The sequence below is a fragment of the Notamacropus eugenii genome, chromosome 2, assembly GCF_028372415.1.
Source record: "Notamacropus eugenii isolate mMacEug1 chromosome 2, mMacEug1.pri_v2, whole genome shotgun sequence".
NCBI classification, from domain to species: domain Eukaryota; kingdom Metazoa; phylum Chordata; class Mammalia; order Diprotodontia; family Macropodidae; genus Notamacropus; species Notamacropus eugenii.
Window position 1 is genome coordinate 51,627,272 of NC_092873.1, and position 19,959 is coordinate 51,647,230.

At 51.5% G+C, this 19,959-nt stretch overlaps 2 protein-coding genes across 4 annotated transcripts; one reads left to right on the plus strand and one right to left on the minus strand.

Annotated features, from left to right (window-relative positions):
• Positions 1 to 749: 749 nt before the first annotated feature.
• On the plus strand, positions 750 to 5,879 carry POLR2J (RNA polymerase II subunit J). Its single transcript, XM_072640307.1, has 4 exons — positions 750 to 956; positions 1,427 to 1,516; positions 4,788 to 4,962; positions 5,674 to 5,879. Exons 1-4 carry the CDS (start codon positions 904 to 906, stop codon positions 5,707 to 5,709), a joined length of 354 nt encoding a protein of 117 aa, XP_072496408.1. The 5' UTR covers positions 750 to 903; the 3' UTR covers positions 5,710 to 5,879.
• Positions 4,596 to 19,932, minus strand: LRWD1 (leucine rich repeats and WD repeat domain containing 1). 3 transcript variants are annotated; one of them, XM_072640286.1, is made up of 15 exons: positions 19,584 to 19,932; positions 18,254 to 18,488; positions 16,805 to 16,921; positions 13,653 to 13,796; positions 11,561 to 11,770; positions 10,297 to 10,473; positions 10,083 to 10,203; positions 9,776 to 9,885; positions 9,132 to 9,339; positions 8,757 to 8,829; positions 8,529 to 8,669; positions 7,712 to 7,803; positions 7,222 to 7,377; positions 6,807 to 6,916; positions 4,596 to 6,534 (listed from the first exon to the last, which is right to left on the minus strand). In XM_072640286.1, the coding sequence occupies exons 1-15, from the start codon at positions 19,661 to 19,663 to the stop codon at positions 6,394 to 6,396; spliced, it is 2,115 nt and encodes a 704-aa protein (XP_072496387.1). In that variant the 5' UTR covers positions 19,664 to 19,932; the 3' UTR covers positions 4,596 to 6,393. The 3 variants fall into 3 exon arrangements, with proteins under 3 accessions (XP_072496387.1, XP_072496388.1, XP_072496389.1); XM_072640287.1 differs by having other exon boundaries at positions 18,254 to 18,472; positions 19,584 to 19,871; XM_072640288.1 differs by lacking the exon at positions 10,297 to 10,473 and having other exon boundaries at positions 19,584 to 19,877.
• Between the last annotated feature and the right edge of the window lie 27 nt (positions 19,933 to 19,959).

Consider the following 19,959-nt stretch of genomic DNA (forward strand, 5'->3'; position numbering starts at 1 on the left):
CTACAAAGGTTATCTCACCTCACCCTCACAACAACCCTGGGAGGTAGTTGCCATTGTTATCATCCCCATTTTACAGACGAGGGAAACTGAGGCAAACAGGTTCCGTGACTGGCCCAGGGTCACACAGGGTCGGAAGCCTGACTTTCGTCCCGACTGCAGGCCCCGGGCACGCCCGCCCCGCCCCCCACCCCAGCGCTCCGCCCCTACCGCTGTGCGCCCCGCCCCGCCCCCACCGCTGCACGCCCCGCCCCCACCGCCTCTGGCAGTAGCCGGAGGCCTCCAGGGATTCCGAGGAGAGAGCACGCTGCGGGCGGCGCATCAGGGGAGTCTTCCTCCGGCTTGGGAGGGGCTCGCTCAGGCCCCTGGAGGCCCGCGTGGGGGAGGCTGCCACCTTGCGGAGGAAGCAGGGAAAGCAGGAGGAGGGGGCGCCGGAGGAGGAATGCTGGGACACCATCTAGCACTGGAAAGGCCGATTCCCACCCCTTAGTTTAACTGAGAAGGAAACTGAGGCACAGAGGGGGAGGGGATTTGCCCAAAATGAGGCAGCAGATCAGAGCCGGCGTCATCCGCTTCTACCAGCGTCCAAGACGGCGTCCGAGCCCGGGCGCTGGAGCCCCGTCGCCCCCTAGCGGGACGGGAAGAACACAACGCCGGACACGCACGCGCACACACGTCTACTAGTGTTGTCCCCTCCCCTCCCGTTGGCCGAGCGGCGCATGCGGCCATCTTCCTCTCCCCCCTCTGGCTCCGCCCCTTCCTTTTCTGTTCCCTCTAGCGGCGGAGTGCGTTACTTCCTGTTCCGCCGCGGTCGCGCATGCGTGAGCTCCATTCGGAGCCAGGCGTGCTCCGGAAGCGGAAGCTGGGTAGGCTGGGGAGTCCCCGAGCTAGCGGCGGCGGCAGAGAATGAACGCGCCTCCGGCCTTCGAGTCCTTCCTCCTCTTTGAGGGAGAGAAGAAGTGAGCGCGGCCGCGGGGCGGGAGGGCCGAGCGGGGCTGCCGCGGCACCCTCGGTAGGAGGGGCCTCAGCCTCCTCCGTGTGATGGGGGTAGACCTTTCCCCGGGCCTCAGTTTCCCCGCCTGTTCCCCCTCTCAGAACACGACGGCCCCTTTTTGGGAAGACGTCACGTGTGGTAGCGCCCCCATTGTACAGAGGAGGAAACTGAGGCCGGCAAGTGTCGGAGGCGGGAGCCGACCCCGGCTTTGTGCCAACTAGTGACCTAGGAAGCAGCAGGGGACGCTCGTCCTGGGGGGGGGGGGGGGGGGCCTGAGAAAGCGCCACAAAAACGCGACAAGGCGCTGTTTGGGCAAAGAACGGGCCGAGCTTCGGTCCTGGGTCCGCAGCGAACGCCTCCCCACGTGTGCCCCTCCAGAGCCGGGCGGGATCGGGTGGGCAGCCCGCGCCCTCACCGTGCCCCCTTCCTCCCCAGGATCACTATCAACAAGGACACCAAAGTGCCCAATGCCTGTTTGTTCACCATCAACAAGGAGGACCACACGCTGGGGAACATCATCAAGTCGTAAGTGCGGCGGGAGGGGGCGGTGCCCAGGCTCCCCCGGGCAGGAGGAGGTGCCAGGTCTACCCAGGTGACCCAGGCCTTGGGCTGGCGCCGCCATCCTCCTTTCCTGAACACTTCTGGATCTTAGGGTCGTGTGCCAGGGAAGAGCGGAGCCCTCTTCATGCTGAACCCCTGAATTCCCAGTTCAGAACTTCTCTCCTTATTCCAGAATTCTGCTTGCTCACTCAGTAAACCCAGACAAGTTCTCCAAACCCGGTCCTGCAGCTTCCGAAGCAGAGATTACACGGCCCTGGAGCGTTTTCTGCTTTGTTTAATTTATTCACATAAAACAAAAACGTTTCACTCGTCTGGTAAGAATTCGTCTTCTCAGCTGTACTCAGAAGCAGAGCATCTTTGCTGCTCATCTCCCTGCCCGCCTTTAGGTCCCTTCTGTCCTCTGCACTTAGACCAGGGAACTCTGGGGAAAGGGGGAAAGGTGAAGCTAAACCTCCTTTCATCCGTTGTAAGCGTTAACCTTGAATTGCTCAGTACGAAAAGGGAGGAGTTTAGGAGACTTCAGTTAGGTTGGGAGAGCGTTACCTGGCACCCAGACTAGCATAAGTCAGTCTTATACTTAGTGTTAACTTGGGCTGCCAGATTGATCTTCCCCAGATATTGTTTATTCCGTTTCCCTGCTCAGACACCTTCAGTAGCTCCCTGGTTCCTATTGAATAAAACTCCTAGGTGGCATTGGAGGCCCTTTTGTTTTTCGGTGGTTTTGTCAGTTGTGTCCAACTCTTTGTGAGTGTTTGGGGTTTTCTTGGTAAAAGTACTGACTGCAGTGGCTTGCCATTTCATTCTCCACCTCATTTGATAGAAGAGAAAACTGAGGCAAATATGGTTAAGTGACTCGCCCAGAGTCACTCAATAAGTGTCAGACACCAAATTTGGACCCAGGAAGATGAGTCTTTTGGTCCAGGGCTCTGCCCACTGTGCCACCTAGCCACCAGGTCTGATCCGTAGGCTACATTTAAAATAATTTCTTGTTGACAGCTTTTGTTTGTATGTAACCTCTATTTCTCTCAGACTAAAGTAACATATCAAAAAAGTCTGGCCTTTTATGCAACATTCTGCATCTATGGTCTCCCTCCTCTGCAAAGAAATGGATTTTTGGGAGGGGCCAAGCTTGGTTATTACAGTATTACAGCATTAGTTTTCTCTTATTTTGTTCTTTCTCTACACAGTGTTGTAATCGTGTATTCTGTTTGCCTGGTTCTGCTGGCTTCACTTTGCATCAGTCCATTTGGATCTTCCCATACTTCTTATTTTCATCATGTTACTGTCTTATAGCAGAAGCACTAATTCACTTCTCTTTATGAATCAGTTTATTTAGCCATTTCCCCATCAATAGGTCTCTCTCTTGTTTCTCGTTCACTAGTGCACCTTAGCTGCCCTTTTAGGCTTATTTCCCTCCTCATCATGTTGAAACCCTTTGCAGCAGTCAGGCCAATTTCCTCAAGATCCCCTCTCGGTGTTGTGTGTATTCACCTGCCTCTGACTTTGCCTCATTCAGCTTGCCTGGTATGTCTTCCCACCCCTCCTCCACATCCTCTCTGTGTCCTCTTAGATCCGATACTTGTAGATCTTTCCTGGGCACCGACAGGGAATATTAAATGCCTTTCTATTCCCCACAGCATTGCCACATCCTATGCCTTGCACACAGTTGGTAACTCACTTAAATTTTACACTAAGTCATATTGCTTACTGGCCAAGTACATGACTATCATTCCACTTTGGTCATATTCAGAAGTTTAAAATCAAGAAATATTTGTTAAGGTCTTTATATAGAGTATTGTGGTAGATAGCCGGAGAGTTAGAAGGATTCGTTAAAAAACATATCCTGCTCTTGTGAAGACTGTGGAGAGTCTAGCAGTGTCTCAGATGCCCAGATCACTTTAATGCTGTAGAATACATAAATCCTTTAGAAAGCTGCAGACCAGCGCTGTCAGGTCTGACTCACATCATCACAGCATGAGGAGGTCAGAGAGTCTAGGGGAGGCGGTATTTGGATTGGGCTTTAGAGGAGGAAGAGGAATTCATCTGGCAAAGAAGGAGATGGAAGAGAAAGTACTCCAGGTTTTGGGGACCCAGGCAGGAAGGGAGATGTGTTCTGGGAGCCAAGTGGGGCTGAGAGGAGTGAGATAAGGGTCAGGACTCTTGGAATGGCATGAAGGCGGGGTCTGCAAGTTTGAGCTTGGCTCTCAGTGAACAGACAGGAAGGGGATGAGTGTTTCTTGGCTACTGCATTCTGAGCTGTGTTGCCTTCCTCCACTTTGTCAGTGAATTCATTTTTTCCTCCATGAAATATCCAAGAGGCAGCAGTATAATGTAGTGGACAGAGAGCTGGCTTCGACACCAGGAAGATCTGGATTCAAGTCCCACCTTTGACTCTGAGCTAGTCGGTGGCAGAGATGGGGCTGGCTTGTGTTGGCGAAGGGAATTTGCTCACCTGGGAGTTCTCTAAAAGCCCAGCCGCAAAGTGCTACTGTGGGGGAAAACATGTTTGTTGTGGGTAAAGAGCCTGGCCTCCTGAAGACTGGGAAAGGTCTTTTTTGCTGACAAAAAACTCACTTCATTATTTAAGGCTGTACCACAAACACTGTGCCTTGTCACCCTATAAAACATCTGCTCCCCAAACTGTTCTGGGGGTTTTTTAACCTACAGTGGGCCTTAAAGTTTTCTTCCTATGAAGGGGATGGTGAACTGACAGCTACACCAATATGCAAAAGGTAGAACTGTTCCACAATTAACAGAAATTTCCAGAGGCCTGCTATATAGGCCAGCTTTGGCAGCCTGATGCCATATGTCACAAAAGACCAAGAAGCTTACCCAGGTTGGTGCCCTCAGCTGGCAGCTCAAACCCCATAAAAACCTCTAGGCTATAATCACCACTAGACTTGGAAAGACAGACTAGACTGCAGCAGTGCCTTGAGAACCAGTGTGAGAAGAGGGGCTTACAATTTAAAGAATGTCTTAGAAATCTCGTGTTCGTTGCCAAGTAAAACAAGTCATTACAGCAAGAAATATTGCAGACCAAACATTTTTAAAAGATGTAAAAAGCTGAAGCTTTATTGTACAAAATGACTATTTTACTCTGTCCCAAGTAATTCAGATCCCACTGTACAGTTGAGGGGTCTGTGTGGAGCAGATGAGAGCGCACAGTAGGGGTGGAGGTAGTGGCCCTCATTCTCCATTCATGTGGCTTACCTTGCTTTCCTTTTCTGCATTTCAGACAGTTACTGAAAGACCCTCAGGTCCTGTTTGCAGGCTATAAAGTCCCCCACCCACTGGAACACAAAATCATCATTCGTGTACAGACCACTCCAGACTACAGCCCCCAGGAAGCTTTCACGAATGCCATCACAGATCTGATCAGTGAGCTCTCCCTGCTGGAGGAGCGATTCAGGGTAAGGAGCCGCCAGAAGTGTGGGCATGGAGAGCCCTGCCACTTCCGGGGTTGGGGGGTGGTCACAGGGAGGAGTCTATCTTGACAACAGAATCTTGTAGAGATTTATTCCCCTGATATTTTCTTTGTCCTGGCAGCTTCTTCCATATAAAACAACCCTCATTTCTGACTTGAATATCCATTCTGAGCGTAGGCTTCAAATTGTAGTGCTTTCAGCCCCAGGTGATATGGTAGTTGTTTTTGTATTTTTGTCTTAAACTGATGGCCTTCCACGTAAAAAGATCAGCCTTGTCTTGAGAACGTTTTGTCACCCAGACCTCTTCCCCACCTGGGATATGGGAACAACTAAGTTCACTCCCTGAAGGTCATTCACTAGATTGGACTGTGCTCTAGCCTCCCCCCCCCCCCATTTTCTCCACTCCATATCACAGCTCTATTGGTGATGACTCTGAAAGGCCAACAGTCAAGTCCAAGGACATTTGTCTTAAGTGGACGCTGTAGTTAGTGGATTTCTTATCTATAGTCAGCAAACTTTTGTGACATAACCTGAATGTGTACAGATAATTTATTAATGTTTCCCTTCCTAGAACAGAAGTGAACATTTGAACTCTTATCAGTTGTGGTATGCCCATAACTTACCTTGAGATCCTATGTCTTGTTCGGGAATCTTAGCCCTGAGTCATTGGCTAAATTTGTTTTTTCCCCATTCTAGGTCGCTATCAAAGACAAACAAGAAGGAATTGAATAGTTCTTGACGTATTCCCATGCAGCTTCCACAGGATTAGGAGCACAGAAACTCTTCCTCCCTTTTGACATCCAATTGGTATGAAAAGTTGATTTGGGGGAACCTTCTTCTTGATTTTCTCTTTGGCAGACAACTCCCGTAATTTTCTCATAAAATGTATTTCTTACCTCTGAGACACTTTCAGTATGTCAAGGAGCAATTTTTAGCCATCTTCAAAATTGTGTTTGCCATGAAATCTCCCACAGTGATAGTTTGGCCAGTGTGGGCTGGAAGGAGATGGACTCCTTAGGCAGTTTGATTAGAGTGAAAGAATATTCCCTAGCGGCTGTGTCCAGCTAGAAGGAGGGCTCTGTCCTTTTGCCGGAGATACCATGCCACAGAACTGGGAGACAGAGAAGTTGACCGGTCAGGATTCCAAACTCCATCTTGCTTAAACCCGGTCCACTAGGCCTGTGGTTTCTCTTAAAGCCATCGAGTACCTGCCCACTAAGTCAGGAAAGCAATTACCTGGTGTCTAAGTTCAGACCTAGTTAGCTATCTCTGTGTTCACAGAACATAAAAACACAGCTCACTTTATTTTAATTTGAGTTTAGTTGAAAACTATCCACTTAAACGCACACTTAGAAGAACCTCACAATTCTCACGACAAAATGCACAAACCCAGTTATTTAACCCTGCCTCTGACTGCTAGAGCTTCTTCCAGATGGCAATGATGTTTGTATCTGTCAGAGCCACAAGGTAGGTGAAGGTAGGGTCTGCCACTGCTGTGTTGATTAATGTTTTGTGCATCTTTTGGCCCCGGGCTGAGAGATCTGGCCATCTGAGAATCTGTCAAAAAAAGACTTTCGATGTATTGTTCGTGACACAAGCTTCCCCTTAGCCCAGGCCTAGAGAGGAGCAGCAGTCATGACTGTGTTTAGGCCTTTACTGGTACGGCGACCCAAAAGGAGGACTAGGGAGGAATTTCCAACCCTTTGGTTGTGAACATCACTCCAGGACCACAGGTCCCTAGAAATCACCTTGTCCTCATTTTCATGATAAGACACAGGCCCAGCAGCGAGAAACGTCAAGCTGAAGTCTCCTCCTCCCACCAGGCCTACCTTTGTGGGGGCCACCTTGGCCTTCGACGGCTGCTGCTGCTCCAGATAGCGGCTGACATTGTACATCCACACGCTACCTTCTTCATCCCCGCAGAACACAAACGCTTTCTCTGTAATCATACCATTTGAAGTGGTCATGGCCTCTCCCACACTTGTCTGTGACTACAGGGGTGGGGGCCAAGTCAGAATGTCCTGAGCTACCCAGAAGTGCAGACTCAAGAGTCTGCTCCACTACCCTCCCTGTTGGGGTCTCCAGTTAAGCCCAGCACTGGCTGGCTCATAGAATCCCAGGGACGGCCCACACAGCCCCTCAGGGCTGTACTGAGCTCACTGAGCTTGTCTTCTTCCCTGATCCCTTGCCCTTTGTTTTTGCTGTCAGCGCCTTCTGGCACCCACCTCCAGTTTCATGCTTTACCTGGACAGGTGCTGAGGGTCAGGTAGGACAGCTCTGTGCTAGACCACTGGAGCTCTGCCAAGATGATAGCTGTCACATGCTGCTTGTCTCCTCTTCTTGCCAGGGACTGACTCCAGCTCCACAAGCAGATGGAGCCAGGGGTACAACCCTTGGAAGCTGCACAAGAAGGAGAAAGCTGAGCTCAGGGCTCACTTCCACTACCCTGGAGGACAGGTGCTTCATAGTCTAAGGCCTGGGAGTATCTGCCAAGGGATGGGGATGTCCTGGGGGAGAAATCCTCCCCCTCCCCATACTGAGAGGGACCCAAAATCACTATGTCCCAGAGGACCACTTTTCCCATGCTCTGGTCTCCATGAGCCCAGCCTGGGGACATCATTCTCAGGGACTCAGGTCCTGGCTGTTTCCCCCCATTGGGGAGTGCCCCACTAGCCCCAAGGGGTCTACTTGTCTGGCCAGAAAATCTGCTTCCTCTCAGGCCACAACCACTCACCCACGATGTCTTCGCTCACAAAGCCCAGCCCATCTACTCTTTTATGTGCTTGCTCTGGGCCTTGGGGGAACAGGAACACCATCTCAAAATCTCTGCAGGATCAAGCATTGGCATATTAACAATCCAGGAGGAAGCGAGCCCTCCTTTGTTAGAATGCATGTTAATTTACCCTTTTGACAGCTCTAGGGGAGAGTTAAAATGACACATTCCTCAAAGGGGGATGTGACTCAGTCCTTGATGGGCTTGAAACAGCTGCCCACGATGGTTCCCAGGCTATATCAGAGCTATGGGAGGTCAGGGATACAGTAACAGCAAAAAACAAATGTGGCTCCTCTGGGACACCAAGGGAGGACTGATGGGGAAACGCCCTGCAAGGCCTTGGTCAGCCTGGCAGAGCTGTATAACCCTGGGTGGTGTCAGACAAGAAGATGCCCCCATCTCACAGGGCTTCCTGAGGAGACATAGACACAGCTTGGACCCAACACCGTATCTTCTTGTTCTGAGCCTTGCAATCTTTTTAGTATAAGCAAGCAAACGCCAACCACCACCACCACCACCACCATGGTGGTCTCAGCTGGGATATGGGCTCCACAGAGATACCCCAGGTAGGATGCTGGACCCTATCTCAGCCAGCCTTGGCCACACTGCCTGCCAGCCTGCATCCAGGTCACTGGCACCCTCAGAAATACTGGTCTCAGGCTGGTAGACCTTGCTGTCCGGGCCCTCACCAAAAAGCCTAGCAGAGCAGTCCCTAAGGTCCCCCTGCCCACATCTGGCTTCCTCCCATCTCTGCCCCATGCCCAGGCCTCCCCCTCACCTCCTCTTCTGGGATTCTTCCATCCTTATATCCCAGGCGAAACAGCCATCCTCACAACCAGCTAGCAGGTAGTGGTCAGGGCAAGAGGGCACAGGGCAGAGACGCAGGGGGGTGGCACTGGTGTCCAGAGTGAGGAGCTGACTGAAGGGAAGGAGGGAGAAAGAGTGAGCTGCCACCAGGGGCCTTCCTCCTCCCAGCCTCCCAGGGGGCTCTGGGGAGAAGGCTCACCTGGGCCTGAAATGGTAGTTGCAATCAGGGAGGCCAATGTCCCAGAGGATGATGCGTTTGTTGTATGAGGCAGCTGGGGAGAGAGGAGGGAAAGGCTGAGGCCTGGCCACAGCTGAGGGCCGCCAGAGCCCCTGATGGGCTGGGGGCCAATGAGGGCAGGACCAGCCAAAGGACAGGCAGTGAGCTTCCCAGCAGCCCTAGGCCTGACAGGATACAAACACCTTGGCAGCAGGGACACTTCTATTTTGGGCTTCAGTATCTCCAGGCCAGCATACAATGGGAATTCAATAATAAGTGCAGGCTGACAGACCCCACCTGCCCTGCCTGGGGCTTCACAGGAGGTTGTAGGTAAGCCAGTGGGGCAGGATATCTTACTGAACAGGTGAGTCTCTTGGGAGGGGCTGAAGCAGGCCATGGCAATGGGTTTTCTGTGGGCTCGGATGTCTCCGTAGCAGAAACCTGCACGCACGTGGATGAGGCTCACAACCCCACGCCGGCCCGCAGCCGCCAGCACACTACTGCGCTTCTTCCGTCCATCCTGGGTCACCAGGGTCAAGCAGGTCCAGGCCACTGTGAAGAACTCCTGGGGAGGAGGAAGAGTATACTAAGGAAGGAGGCTGGCCTCTTAGGGCCACGTTCCTCATGCTTGACACAGCATCTGGGGGAGGGCAGCTACTCCCTTCATTCCACACATGGGTACCATTGCCTTGTCTAGTTCTTTCACACTCATGGAACTGAGCCCCCCAACCCCAAAGGACAGAGGCTAGCTGGCCTGGGCACCTCCTGGCTGACCCCCTCAAAGGTGCTCCCTACACTGAAGTCATGTTGGTTAAGAAAGCGACACCCAGAGCTGCCTCAACCCTGCACGCTGACCCCCTTGGAGCAGAGCTTGCACACACACCCCCATCTGCTATCCATCAGGCAGTGACCAGGACACATGTCCCTGCCCCACAGAACAAGGTGGAAATGGGGCATGCAGGGGTGGAAGGGGGGCAAGGTTCATCTGAACCCCCACTCACCTCTCCAGGTACCTTGTACCTGTGGAGCACAAGGCCCGTCTGGCAGTCGATGATGCACACAGCCTCCCCGCCACAAGTGGCCACGGTCTGGGATGGGCCTCCAGGCAGTCCTAGAAGAGGGGGAGGATGAGCAACTGGCAGACGACAGGGGACAGGAGGATGGGGCACAGTGGAGGAAGGCAGGAAGCAGGTGTGACTCTTCCCTGGCCCCAGTGCCAGTAAGCTAGATCCCCCTGGAGCCCCAGAGCATGGGCCAACAGGCAGGTGGGTGGATCCTCTACTGAGCAAGGTGGGAAGAGCAGCTCACCTGGGCTGTCATTCCATGTGGGCTCAAAGGCACAGGCCCACAGCTGGGTGCTGAAGTCCTCCGGGCTGTTGCCTTTACTGTGGCACTGTAGGAAGTGCATAGGCCGCAGCTCCATGGACTCCTGTGGAGGAGCCCCAAGGGGGTCATGGACACAGGCCAGAGGGATCCTGGCCTTGTTCCCCACCCCTCCTTTTCCCTGCCTCCAAGGCCTTACCTGACCCCCTGTATGCATCTCGCCTTGGGGGCTCTCAGCCAGGGCAGACTGTCCACTGCCAGGGCTGCTTGACTGGGAGACAGGCTGGGAGTCGGGGGGTGGAGAGGGGCGAGCCCTCTTACAGGGAGGGGGATCTGATGGGAGCCTCTTCTTCCATTTAAAGGCAGAGAGCTTGAGCTGTGGGAAAGTAATTTTGTTGCTGGAATGGAGGGAGGGTGCCGCTGGTCAGAGACTGGGCTGCCAAGCACCTGAAGACCACAGGCCTCAAAGTGAGAAGGTCCTCAGAGACTACTGGATCCAAAGCTCTCATTTTTACAGATGAGAAAACTTGAGTCCAAGACAGGGGAAGGGACTCTCCTGAGGATGGCCCAGCTAGTCTTAGAGTGACCGAACCCAGTGACCAATAAGACACTGTGGGCATCTGTCTGTCCCCATGCCCGGAACACTCTCCTTCCTCCACTCCAACTATGGACCTCATGGCTTCCTGTAAATCCCAACTAAAACCTCATCTTGTCCTGGAAGCCTTCCCCAGCCCTCCTAATGCCAGGCCTTCCCTCTGCTCCCCATCTCCTATTTATCCCAACTACGCCTCACTCTGTGTAAATCTGTCTGCCTGTTGTCTCTCCCGTTAGCTCCTTGGGGGCAGGGACTGGCTTTTACTTCTCTTTGTATCCCCAGAGCTTAGCATGAAGTCTGGCACACAGGAGGTGCCTAATGAATGTTTCCTGATTGAGTGGAATTTGAACTTGGAATCCCTGGCTCCAGCACAGTGTTCTTCCTGCCTGACCTGCCACCTCTGCCTGGGCAGCACTGGGATTTGAATTTGGGTCCTGCTGGGCTTCAGAGATTGACAACTGGAGCATCAATTTGGATCTGAATCCTGGGACCAGACTTCCATATTAAAAAAAAAACAAAAAACATCTGGACCATTAGGGACGTGGCATTTGGGCCCAGGTGCCCGTCAGGGAACAGGGGCATCGCAAGTGGCTAAAGAATTGGGGGTACCACATGGACACTGGAGGTGGAATAGAAGGGGAAGGCTGGGCTGGACCCCATCCCTGGGCAGGGGAAGCTGGTCCCTCCCTTGTGGGATGGGGGTGGCTCAGGCACTAAATGAAAGTCACCTCCTGGTGCCTGGCAACCCCAGTGACTCCGGTGACTCAATGTCACCACCTGTCACTTTCTGGCTGGTGACCACCAGCTCCCTGAAGGTAAGGCCTATGCATGGCAGGCCTACAGCCAAGACTGAGGGGGAGGGTCCTACCATATACTCTGGGTTGGATGCTCCCGCTGGAGTTGCCAGAGTCCTCGGGGTCCCTGGAGTCTCAGGGCTCAAATCATCTTCCCTTGACACCTCCTCTGAGGGTGATACTTCCTCTGAGGGTGACACCTCCTCTGAGGGTGACACCTCTTCTGAGGATGCTCCCTTCCTGGTCAGCTTTGAGGCCACCAGCTGCTGGGCGATCATTTTCACCTGGGGTGGGACAAAATCCTAGTCAATGAGAATTAAGTGTTTACTACCAGGCCCCAGTGCTAAGGGCTGGGGGTTATGTCCCTGGCCTCTGGGAGCTGCCCACAGCCTGACAGGAAAGACAACATGCAAACAACCAGGATATACAAGAAGCACCTGAAAAATGCTACGTGCTGGGATGTGAGGAGAGGACGAGAGCCCTCTGGAATTAGCAAGAAATGTAATGTAACGCCTCCCACTGTAGGATGCAGCTAGAGGCACAGAGGATAAGGCACCAGGCTGGAGTCAGAAGCCTCGAATTCAAATCTAGCCTCGGACACTAGCTATGTGACTTAGGGCCAATCACTTCACCTCTGCCTTAGTTTTCTTAATTCTAAAATGGGGATAATGATAGTACCTGCCTCCTAGGGGTCTTGGGAGGATTCAGTGGAGGGGGAGGGGAGGAAACAGACAGGGTTGCTGAACTCAGATTATATGATAAAGAACAACCTTAGGTGTGGAGAATGGAGGATGAAAGATGGCCCTTTCCTGTCTCCGTAGGGGACAAGGAGGAATACAGGTGTGTGGGACAGTGTAGATGTGTTTGCTTTACTGCTTTTATTACAAGGAAGGTCATATATGGGGAAATGACTTAGTTTAAGAAGCATTAACAATATTCCCCAATTGACAAATGGTCACAGGACATGAACAGGCATTTTCAGAGGAAGAAATTAAAGCTGTCTATAATCATGAAAAAAGGCTCTAAATCACTATTGATTAGAGAGATGCAAATCAACACAACTCTGAAGCACCACATCACATTTATCAGATTGGCTGACATGACAAAACAGGAAGATAATAAAGTTGGAGAAGATGTGGGAGAGTTGGAACACTCATTCATTGTTGGTGGAGCTGTGAGCTGATCCAACCATTTTGGAGAGCAATTTGGAACTATGCCCAAAGGGCTACAAAAATGTGCAAACTCTTTGACCCCAGCAATACCGCTTCTAGAGATCATAGAAATGGGAAAGGGTCCCACATGTACAAAAATATTTATAGCAGTTCTTTGTGGAGGCCAAAAACTGGAAATCAAGGGAATGCCCATCAGTTGGGGAATGGCTGAATAAATTGTGGTATATGAATGTAATGGAATACTATTGTGCTATAAGAAATGCTAAACAGGAAGATTTCGGAGAGGTCCGGAAAGACTTCTATGAACTGATGCTGAGTGAAAGGAGCAGAACCAGGAGAACTTTGTGCACAGCAACAACCACAGCGTGTGAGGAATTTTTCTGGTAGACTTGGAACTTCACTGAAATGCAAGGACTTAAAAAATTCCCAGTGGACTCGAGGCAAAATGCCTTCCACATTCACAGAAAGAACTATGGAATTTGATCACAGAATGAAGCAGATCATTTTCTCTTGTGTTACGTTTTGGTTTGTTTTATGATTTCTCCCATTCATTTTAATTCTTCTCTGCAACAAAACTAAGGTGAAAAGTTATTTAATAGGAATGTATGTGTAGAACCCATATAAAATTGTATGCCATCTCAGGGAGGGAAGGGGAGGGAAAAGGGAGAGGGAGGGGAAAAAATCTGAGATATATGGAAGTGACTGTAGAACACTGAAAAAAAAATAATAAAAAAAAAGCATTTCATAAGTAAATTAGAAAAAAAAAGAAACGTAAGCCGGGCCATATGTTCTGCAGGTAAATCATGGGGATTTCCAATGTTTAAAAAAGGCTCTCATGCAGCCCTGCTGAAGTGACAGGTGGCTTATCTGTAATTCAAGAGTTTTCCAATCAAGGAGAGATGATATAATTTCACAAATGCCGAAATGGAGGAGAAGGGACTGGGCTAAGGTTACACAGTGACACAGATGGGTCCAGCGGCCCCAACGGACTCACCTTCCACTGTGTGAAATCACTCAGGGACTCGGGCCCGTAGCGCACATCTTTGACTGCAGACTTGACAAATTCCTTGTGGATGTCCCTGGCCTGGGCCCGGGAACCCGGCTGGTCTTTGTAGTTCTTCTCCCAGTAAGCAGTGACCTGGGCCACGCCGGGGAAGACGAGGAAAAAGGATCTGTGGGTTTGTCCGGTAACCTTCCATCCCCTAAATCCAGCCCTGGTACAGTCTGCAACCCTTTGCATGCTCCCCCACCCACCTTTTTCTCTTCTTCCTGTCTCCTCCATCTCAACATTCATCATTTTCACAGACAAAAAGGATAAAGCCCAAGCAGGGTCAGAGCTGGGAGGCCCCTTCGAGGCATTCTATCAGCCTGGAGTGCAAGAAGCTTAGAAGGGGGAACAGGTAAAGTTGGGCAAGCCTCAGAGCTGCATCTGAAATGAATCTTTGCAGCAGCTCAATGACCTGGTTTCCTTGGCCTCAGGAGGCTACAGATGTGAGGAGTACCAAGGGAGGAGAGAAGACGTGCCCAGCCACCAGGGCTCAAACAGCCCACAACTAAGACAAATGAGGCCAGGAGGCTTTTCAGGCTCTTTATCGCCTCTTCTGCTCCCACATGATCATTTCTTCCCACCCCATCAAGCCCTGTCTGGTAAAGCTAACCCACAGACTAATACTCATGATGCAGGCCCTCCTGGGGCCTCTGCCAGGAGGCAAGTGGCTACATTTCCTCCTCAGCCCCCACCCATACTAGGGTAGGCATTACAATCCATCAGAGGCCGCCCACCTGCTTCTTGGGGGTTGTCACTGTTTATGTGAAACTCTGGTTCTAAATGCCCATCAACCTTCTTCCAGAAAGTCCTCCCTCCATTGCCCCACAGTGTGGAGGGAACCTTGTATGTTCTAAGCTCCAGATGAAAAGGCTCCAAGGATGGGTCCAGCCGCAGATGCTGCCTATCTTCTGAGTCTGCTACCTGGGTAAGTACTCCAGGGGAGTCACTTCTCGCTGGACCTCAATTTCCTCATTTCTAATGAGGACACAGCATGTGGGGAAGCCTGAGGTCCCTTCTAGCTCTACATCTGTGACCCCACAATCCTCTGAAGTCCCCCCAGCTCTGGTCCTAAGAACAGAGAGGCTCATCACTAGCATTCTAACTGCTTGGTGATAAATTATTTGGTCAAGAGCAACTATGAAACAAGAAATACATCCTGAGAGGGAAAGGGGTCAAGGGTACAAAGAATGACACCATTTTGAGGTGGTCTATAAATAAGTAAACCTAACAGAACTGTCTGTGCTCCAAGTGTGTGAGAACCTTGTTCAAAAGGGCAGGTTGGGCTTAGAGGGGAAACAGAATCCAGATATCAAACATTCCCTTGCCTGAAGGAACCTGGAACTCAATGGAAGGAAAACTCTTGATAAAATAACTGGTGGAGTCCATTCTGTCATAGGCTTAGAGGCAACAAGAAATTTGGTCACCTCGTCTTGCAATTCTCAGGATGAACCGCCACACAGATGCCAGTGGTTTATGCCTCAACAACTGTGGCAGAAGGCCAGACACTCTCTGAAGTCAGAACTCGGTCACTAGCCGCTCCAAATGTAATCAGCATATACTCTAATAGCGACTTCATCATAAAAGCAGGTATGATGTGGAGGGAGGGCAAAAGAATATGCTGGAGGATCTGGTCAGGAGGCCAGAGACTCTGAAAGCAAAGAAAGCCACACACCTGGAAGCAGGAATGCTTTCTTCCAGAAGAATTAAGAGGCACTGGATGTGACAATGAGGAGCCGCAAGTCAGGGTATAGCTGGTTACTAATGAAAGTGGCAATTCCAAATTAGGTGTTTGAGTACAGTTAGACAAGATATTAGCACAAAGATAAAAAAAACCACCAAATTAGATGAAGAAAAGTGAGAAAATACAGCATGCAAATAAAATAGCTGTAGCCTGACCTATCTGAACAACTTCTTGATAATGAAAAATGGGAAATGGGTAAAGAAGCAGACATTGGCATTGAATATCACCATTTACTAAGGAAGTTTAAATCTTATAAACCAAATCATAACAAGGAAGTCAAAAAAGCCTAGAAGCCATGAGCCAAAAAATACTTGGTCTCCTTGCCAAGAAAAACATGTCAACTAAGGGCAACATCGGTTTAGAATGGAGGTGCTAGTGGGCACTTCCTCATAAGAAGTTTTCAAGCCAAGACTGGATGATCAAGTGATAGGTGAGCTGAAATGTGGATTTTTCAAGTTTGGGTTGATTCCAGTAGGCAATCATGTGGAGGGAGAACCTTGTAAGCAAAAGGGAAATGGCCTGTCCAAAGATTTGATGATGTGGGAGATGGAATAGTGTCCACAGAAGATGACGAATAGACCAGTTTGGTGAGAAGATGACAGAGAGAGATTCCAAGGTTTTAAACTTGGGTGACTACAAGTATGGTTGAACCCTCAACAGAACAAAGGAAGGAAGCAGAAGTGCATTCAGTGAGAAAAACAATGGATTCCACTAGAGATACATTGGGTTTGAGATGCCTACGGGCCATCCCAAAGATGGCTGGTGTTGGGGGCCTAAAGCTACATCAAAATACTGAAGTAGATACTGTGTTTCCTCAGGCAGGGAGATGGTGAAGATTCCTATTAACAGCAATTACAATAGACTAAATTTCCTGGACCATCCATTCCCTCAGAGTACCCCCGGGACAGCTGCCAGGGCAGACCCCTTGGCAGGCAAAGTGGTGAAGCCTCTGCTGGACACAAACCACGCCCCCCCCAGAATGACGTTTTAAAAATCAAAGGAAATGCTACATTTCAGGTAAAGATGAATGAAAACAAGGATATAATTTTTTTTTCCATCTATAGCCAAGGACCCCTGGAAATTTATCCACCCGTACAGGTTAAGAACCCCTATTTAGACAAACTCCAAAATGATAAATCTGTAAACATATAGTAAAGGTCAATTCGCGTACTGAGGGCCACTATCTGACCTGTGAGGACAGCATTAGCAACACTTTCGGTGTTTCTATCAAATCATATTTTGGGGGGAGAAAGCACTTGTTGACCTCAGGGGAACTTCTTGAGCTTACAACATCCAGCAGGAAGTTTTATGCACGGCCCCTGAAAGGTTCCCCACCCTGACCTCTTGCCATCCTTACTCGACTGGTCAGTTCCCGGTTCAGGATCTTCACATGATTCATCAGTGAGGCTGTTTCCTTTCCATTAATTTTTCTGATGTTAGGGAGTAGAGAGGAGATCTTGTAATTGTCATTGACCTGGGGGTGAATACAGACAAGCTCAGGAACAAGCAATCTTTGCCACCAATCCAGACCTCAAGCTACCAAGTCCCAATGTCAGAGGTAAATGTCCCCTGAGAGACCAGCTGATTAAATTCTCCTCACCTCCCTAGCTCCCATCAGTTTTACACGGGAGCAAACTGAGCCCCAGATATCTTAAATAACTTCCTTACAGCAAGTCAGTGGCAGAGACGGATCTCCTGAGGCCCAGGCTAGTTTGGTCCCCTTCCCACTGGACCATGATGCTTTGCCACAGGCACCACTTGTAAGCTCCCTGAGCTCTGGGTTCTCCTCCAGCCTTGGCACAGAGGGCCCCTTCCCAGCTCACGTTCCCTCTTCTGCCAGGCCTGGCTTCTAGATGAGACTACAAGCTTCCCATTCCTGGAATGTTCTTCCTTTTTACCAAATCCCTCTCTTCCTTCAACACTCAGCTCAACTCCCACCTTTTACAAGACACCTTTCCTGACCCCCAGCCCTCCCCCAGAGCCCTCCTTCCTAATTACTTTGTGTTTACTGTTTACTTATTCTGAATATTCCTTCACAGATGTGTTATCCCTCTATGAATTCCATGTGCTTTGAGGGCAGGGCCTGTTTGGTCTTCCTGGTGGCTGTGCATCCCTTACAGTCCCCAGCACAGGATCCTAAACCTGGAGCTAAAGGGGCCTCTTGAGGACCATCTAGTCAATCAGCAAACACTCACTAAGCACCTACTATATTCGAGGTACCATGTTAATTGCTGGGGATAGAGAGAAAAACAAAAGATGGTCTTTGTAAGTGTAATGGGGAGACAACACACACAACTGTGCACAAACATGTGACGTACAAACAGTTATACCTACGTATACACGTATTATAGTACAGGTGTGCTTGTATTTAATGTACATGCATTTATGTATACACATGGTTACATAAAATTAAACAATATAATACACATGACACAAGACATGTGTAACACACATGTGCTATAAACAGACAAATGCATGACATCACACATATGCTTGTATATCACATTATGTATGTTTTTAAAGAGACATGGCTACACACAGGCTAAATAAGAAATAATCAACAGAGAGAAAGCACTGGATTAAGAAATATCCTGTTCAATTAGATGAGAAAATGAGAATTTCTGCACTTCTAACATGAGACCAGTAAGGTCATAAGGTGTCAGAGGTGGAATCTGAACTCAGGTTCTCCTACTGGATTCTGTGCCTGTTTCCATCCATCCCTCACTCTTCCCATAATCCACAGCACCGCACACTTAGTAGACACTTCCTAAAGAAATGCCGGTGGATGACCCCTGCCCCAGCTCACCGTCAGGTATAAGTTGTCCTCGAAATCCACCTCCTCCAGAGCTGTAAACTGCTGCAGGGGGGTGACATCCTCCAGCTGGTTGTTGGAGCACTTGAGGACCTGCAGACAGGGCAGGTCCAGGCCCTCAGGCACCTTCTCCAGCAGGTTATCTGACAGATCCAGCTCCTTCAGCTGCTTCATTCGATTGAGGAGTTTGAGGTCCAGGTCTTTTGTCTGAAGCTGAAGGTTTGACAAACTGTGGTGGGGAAAAGGGGGGAGGGGGTGGAGGGTCTAAAGGGCTGGGCTCCCCCCAGTCTGGTGAAAACTGGGGGGCTTTCTTCTCTGGGTGTCTGGTCTCCCCCACCACAGGGTGAGCTTCCTGAGGGCAGGGTCTGTCCTTAGCATGCTTTGCCCTCTCCTTGACTGAGGGGGAAGCAGGGGGAAGGATGAGAGGGGACATAGTGCTTGGGGCACACAGGGACAAGGGTCAAAAGTAGTTTTGAACCCCTTCATTCAAGGAAGGGAGTTGTGTCGTCCCTTCTGCCCAGGTCACTCTTCTGGCTCTCCATAACAAGTGAGGGACAGTTCGGTTCCACTGGGGCAGGAGGAGGGTTGGAGCACCAGTCACAGCCCTGGGCAGGAAGGGGGGCAGGGACTCCAGCAGCCTGCATAATACGAGCAGCAGCAGGGGTACCACGGAAAGTACAGTCACACGGAGGGGAGCCGGGCCCGGCACCAGGGCGGGCACTAGCGGGCAGGAGGCCCTGGCACCAGAACGGGCACCAGCGGGTGGACACCAAGGGGCAGGGGGCCCCGGCTCCAGGGTGGCCACTAGCGGGCAGGGGCCCTATCCCTGACCCTCAGGCCCGGCTTGAGCTGCGCCAGGCACAGGACCCCGCAGCGAAGACCGACGTGGGCACGCAGAGAAGCACACCGGGCAGCTGGCGGGGGCACGGAGGGGGCGGGGGTCATCGCGGTGGCCACCTTAGCACCTGTGGCTCCGGGGCTTGGGGGCGTGGCGGCGAGGGTGCGGACACCCGCACAGGCAGAAGCAGCTGGAGGGCAGTGTGCGTACGCACGCGCACAACGCACCTCGCGGACACGCACGCGCACAACGCACCTCGCGGACACGCACGCGCACGCAGTCACCAAGGAGCCAGAGGGGGACACAGAGACAGAAGCGCCGCAGGGACGCACGCACACTGGCCCCCAAAGGCACCATGCGGAGGAACACGGGCGCGCACGCGCACACTCGCACCACGCTAACGCACGCACACGCGTGTCCTCCCTCCCCCGCGCACACATACATATACGCGCACGCGCGCGCGCGCACGTCCCCGCCCAGCCTTACTCGAGCTTCTTGATCCTGCCGAGCCGGTCGGACTTGGGGTAGCCCCTCTGCAGTAGCAGCGGGGTTTTGAGCCGGCCCATGGCCGCCGGCCTTCGCAGGCGCACGCTGCCTCCCCGCCGCGAGGCCCTGCACGCCGAGGCTGGCCGCCACCTGGGGCTGTCTCCACGAGCTCACCCGGGGCCCGGACGGAGGCGACGCTAAAGCTCGGAGCGCGGCCTCGGCCTCTGCCGGCGGTTCGAGCTGGAGAGGTTCGCGCGGCGCCGGCCGGAAAAGGGCCCGGCCGAGCAGGATCCCACGTGTCCTGGCCCCGCGGGACTACCTCTCCCAGCGGCCCCCGCGGCTCGCGCCTGCGCACACGCCCCGCTGAGGCTGCCCG

Bases quoted from the DNA above. Each gene is read 5' to 3' on its own strand.
- POLR2J (XM_072640307.1), top strand. From the start codon at position 904: ATGAACGCGCCTCCGGCCTTCGAGTCCTTCCTCCTCTTTGAGGGAGAG. The intron at 957-1,426 runs GTGAGCGCGGCC...CTTCCTCCCCAG, and splicing joins CTCTTTGAGGGAGAGAAGAA to GATCACTATCAACAAGGACA. The intron at 1,517-4,787 runs GTAAGTGCGGCG...TCTGCATTTCAG, and splicing joins CTGGGGAACATCATCAAGTC to ACAGTTACTGAAAGACCCTC.
- LRWD1 (XM_072640286.1), bottom strand. From the start codon at position 19,663: ATGGGCCGGCTCAAAACCCCGCTGCTACTGCAGAGGGGCTACCCCAAG. The intron at 10,474-11,560 runs GTAGGACCCTCC...ACTTTCCCACAG, and splicing joins CATCCAACCCAGAGTATATG to CTCAAGCTCTCTGCCTTTAA. The intron at 8,670-8,756 runs GTGAGCCTTCTC...CCTTCCCTTCAG, and splicing joins AACTACCATTTCAGGCCCAG to TCAGCTCCTCACTCTGGACA.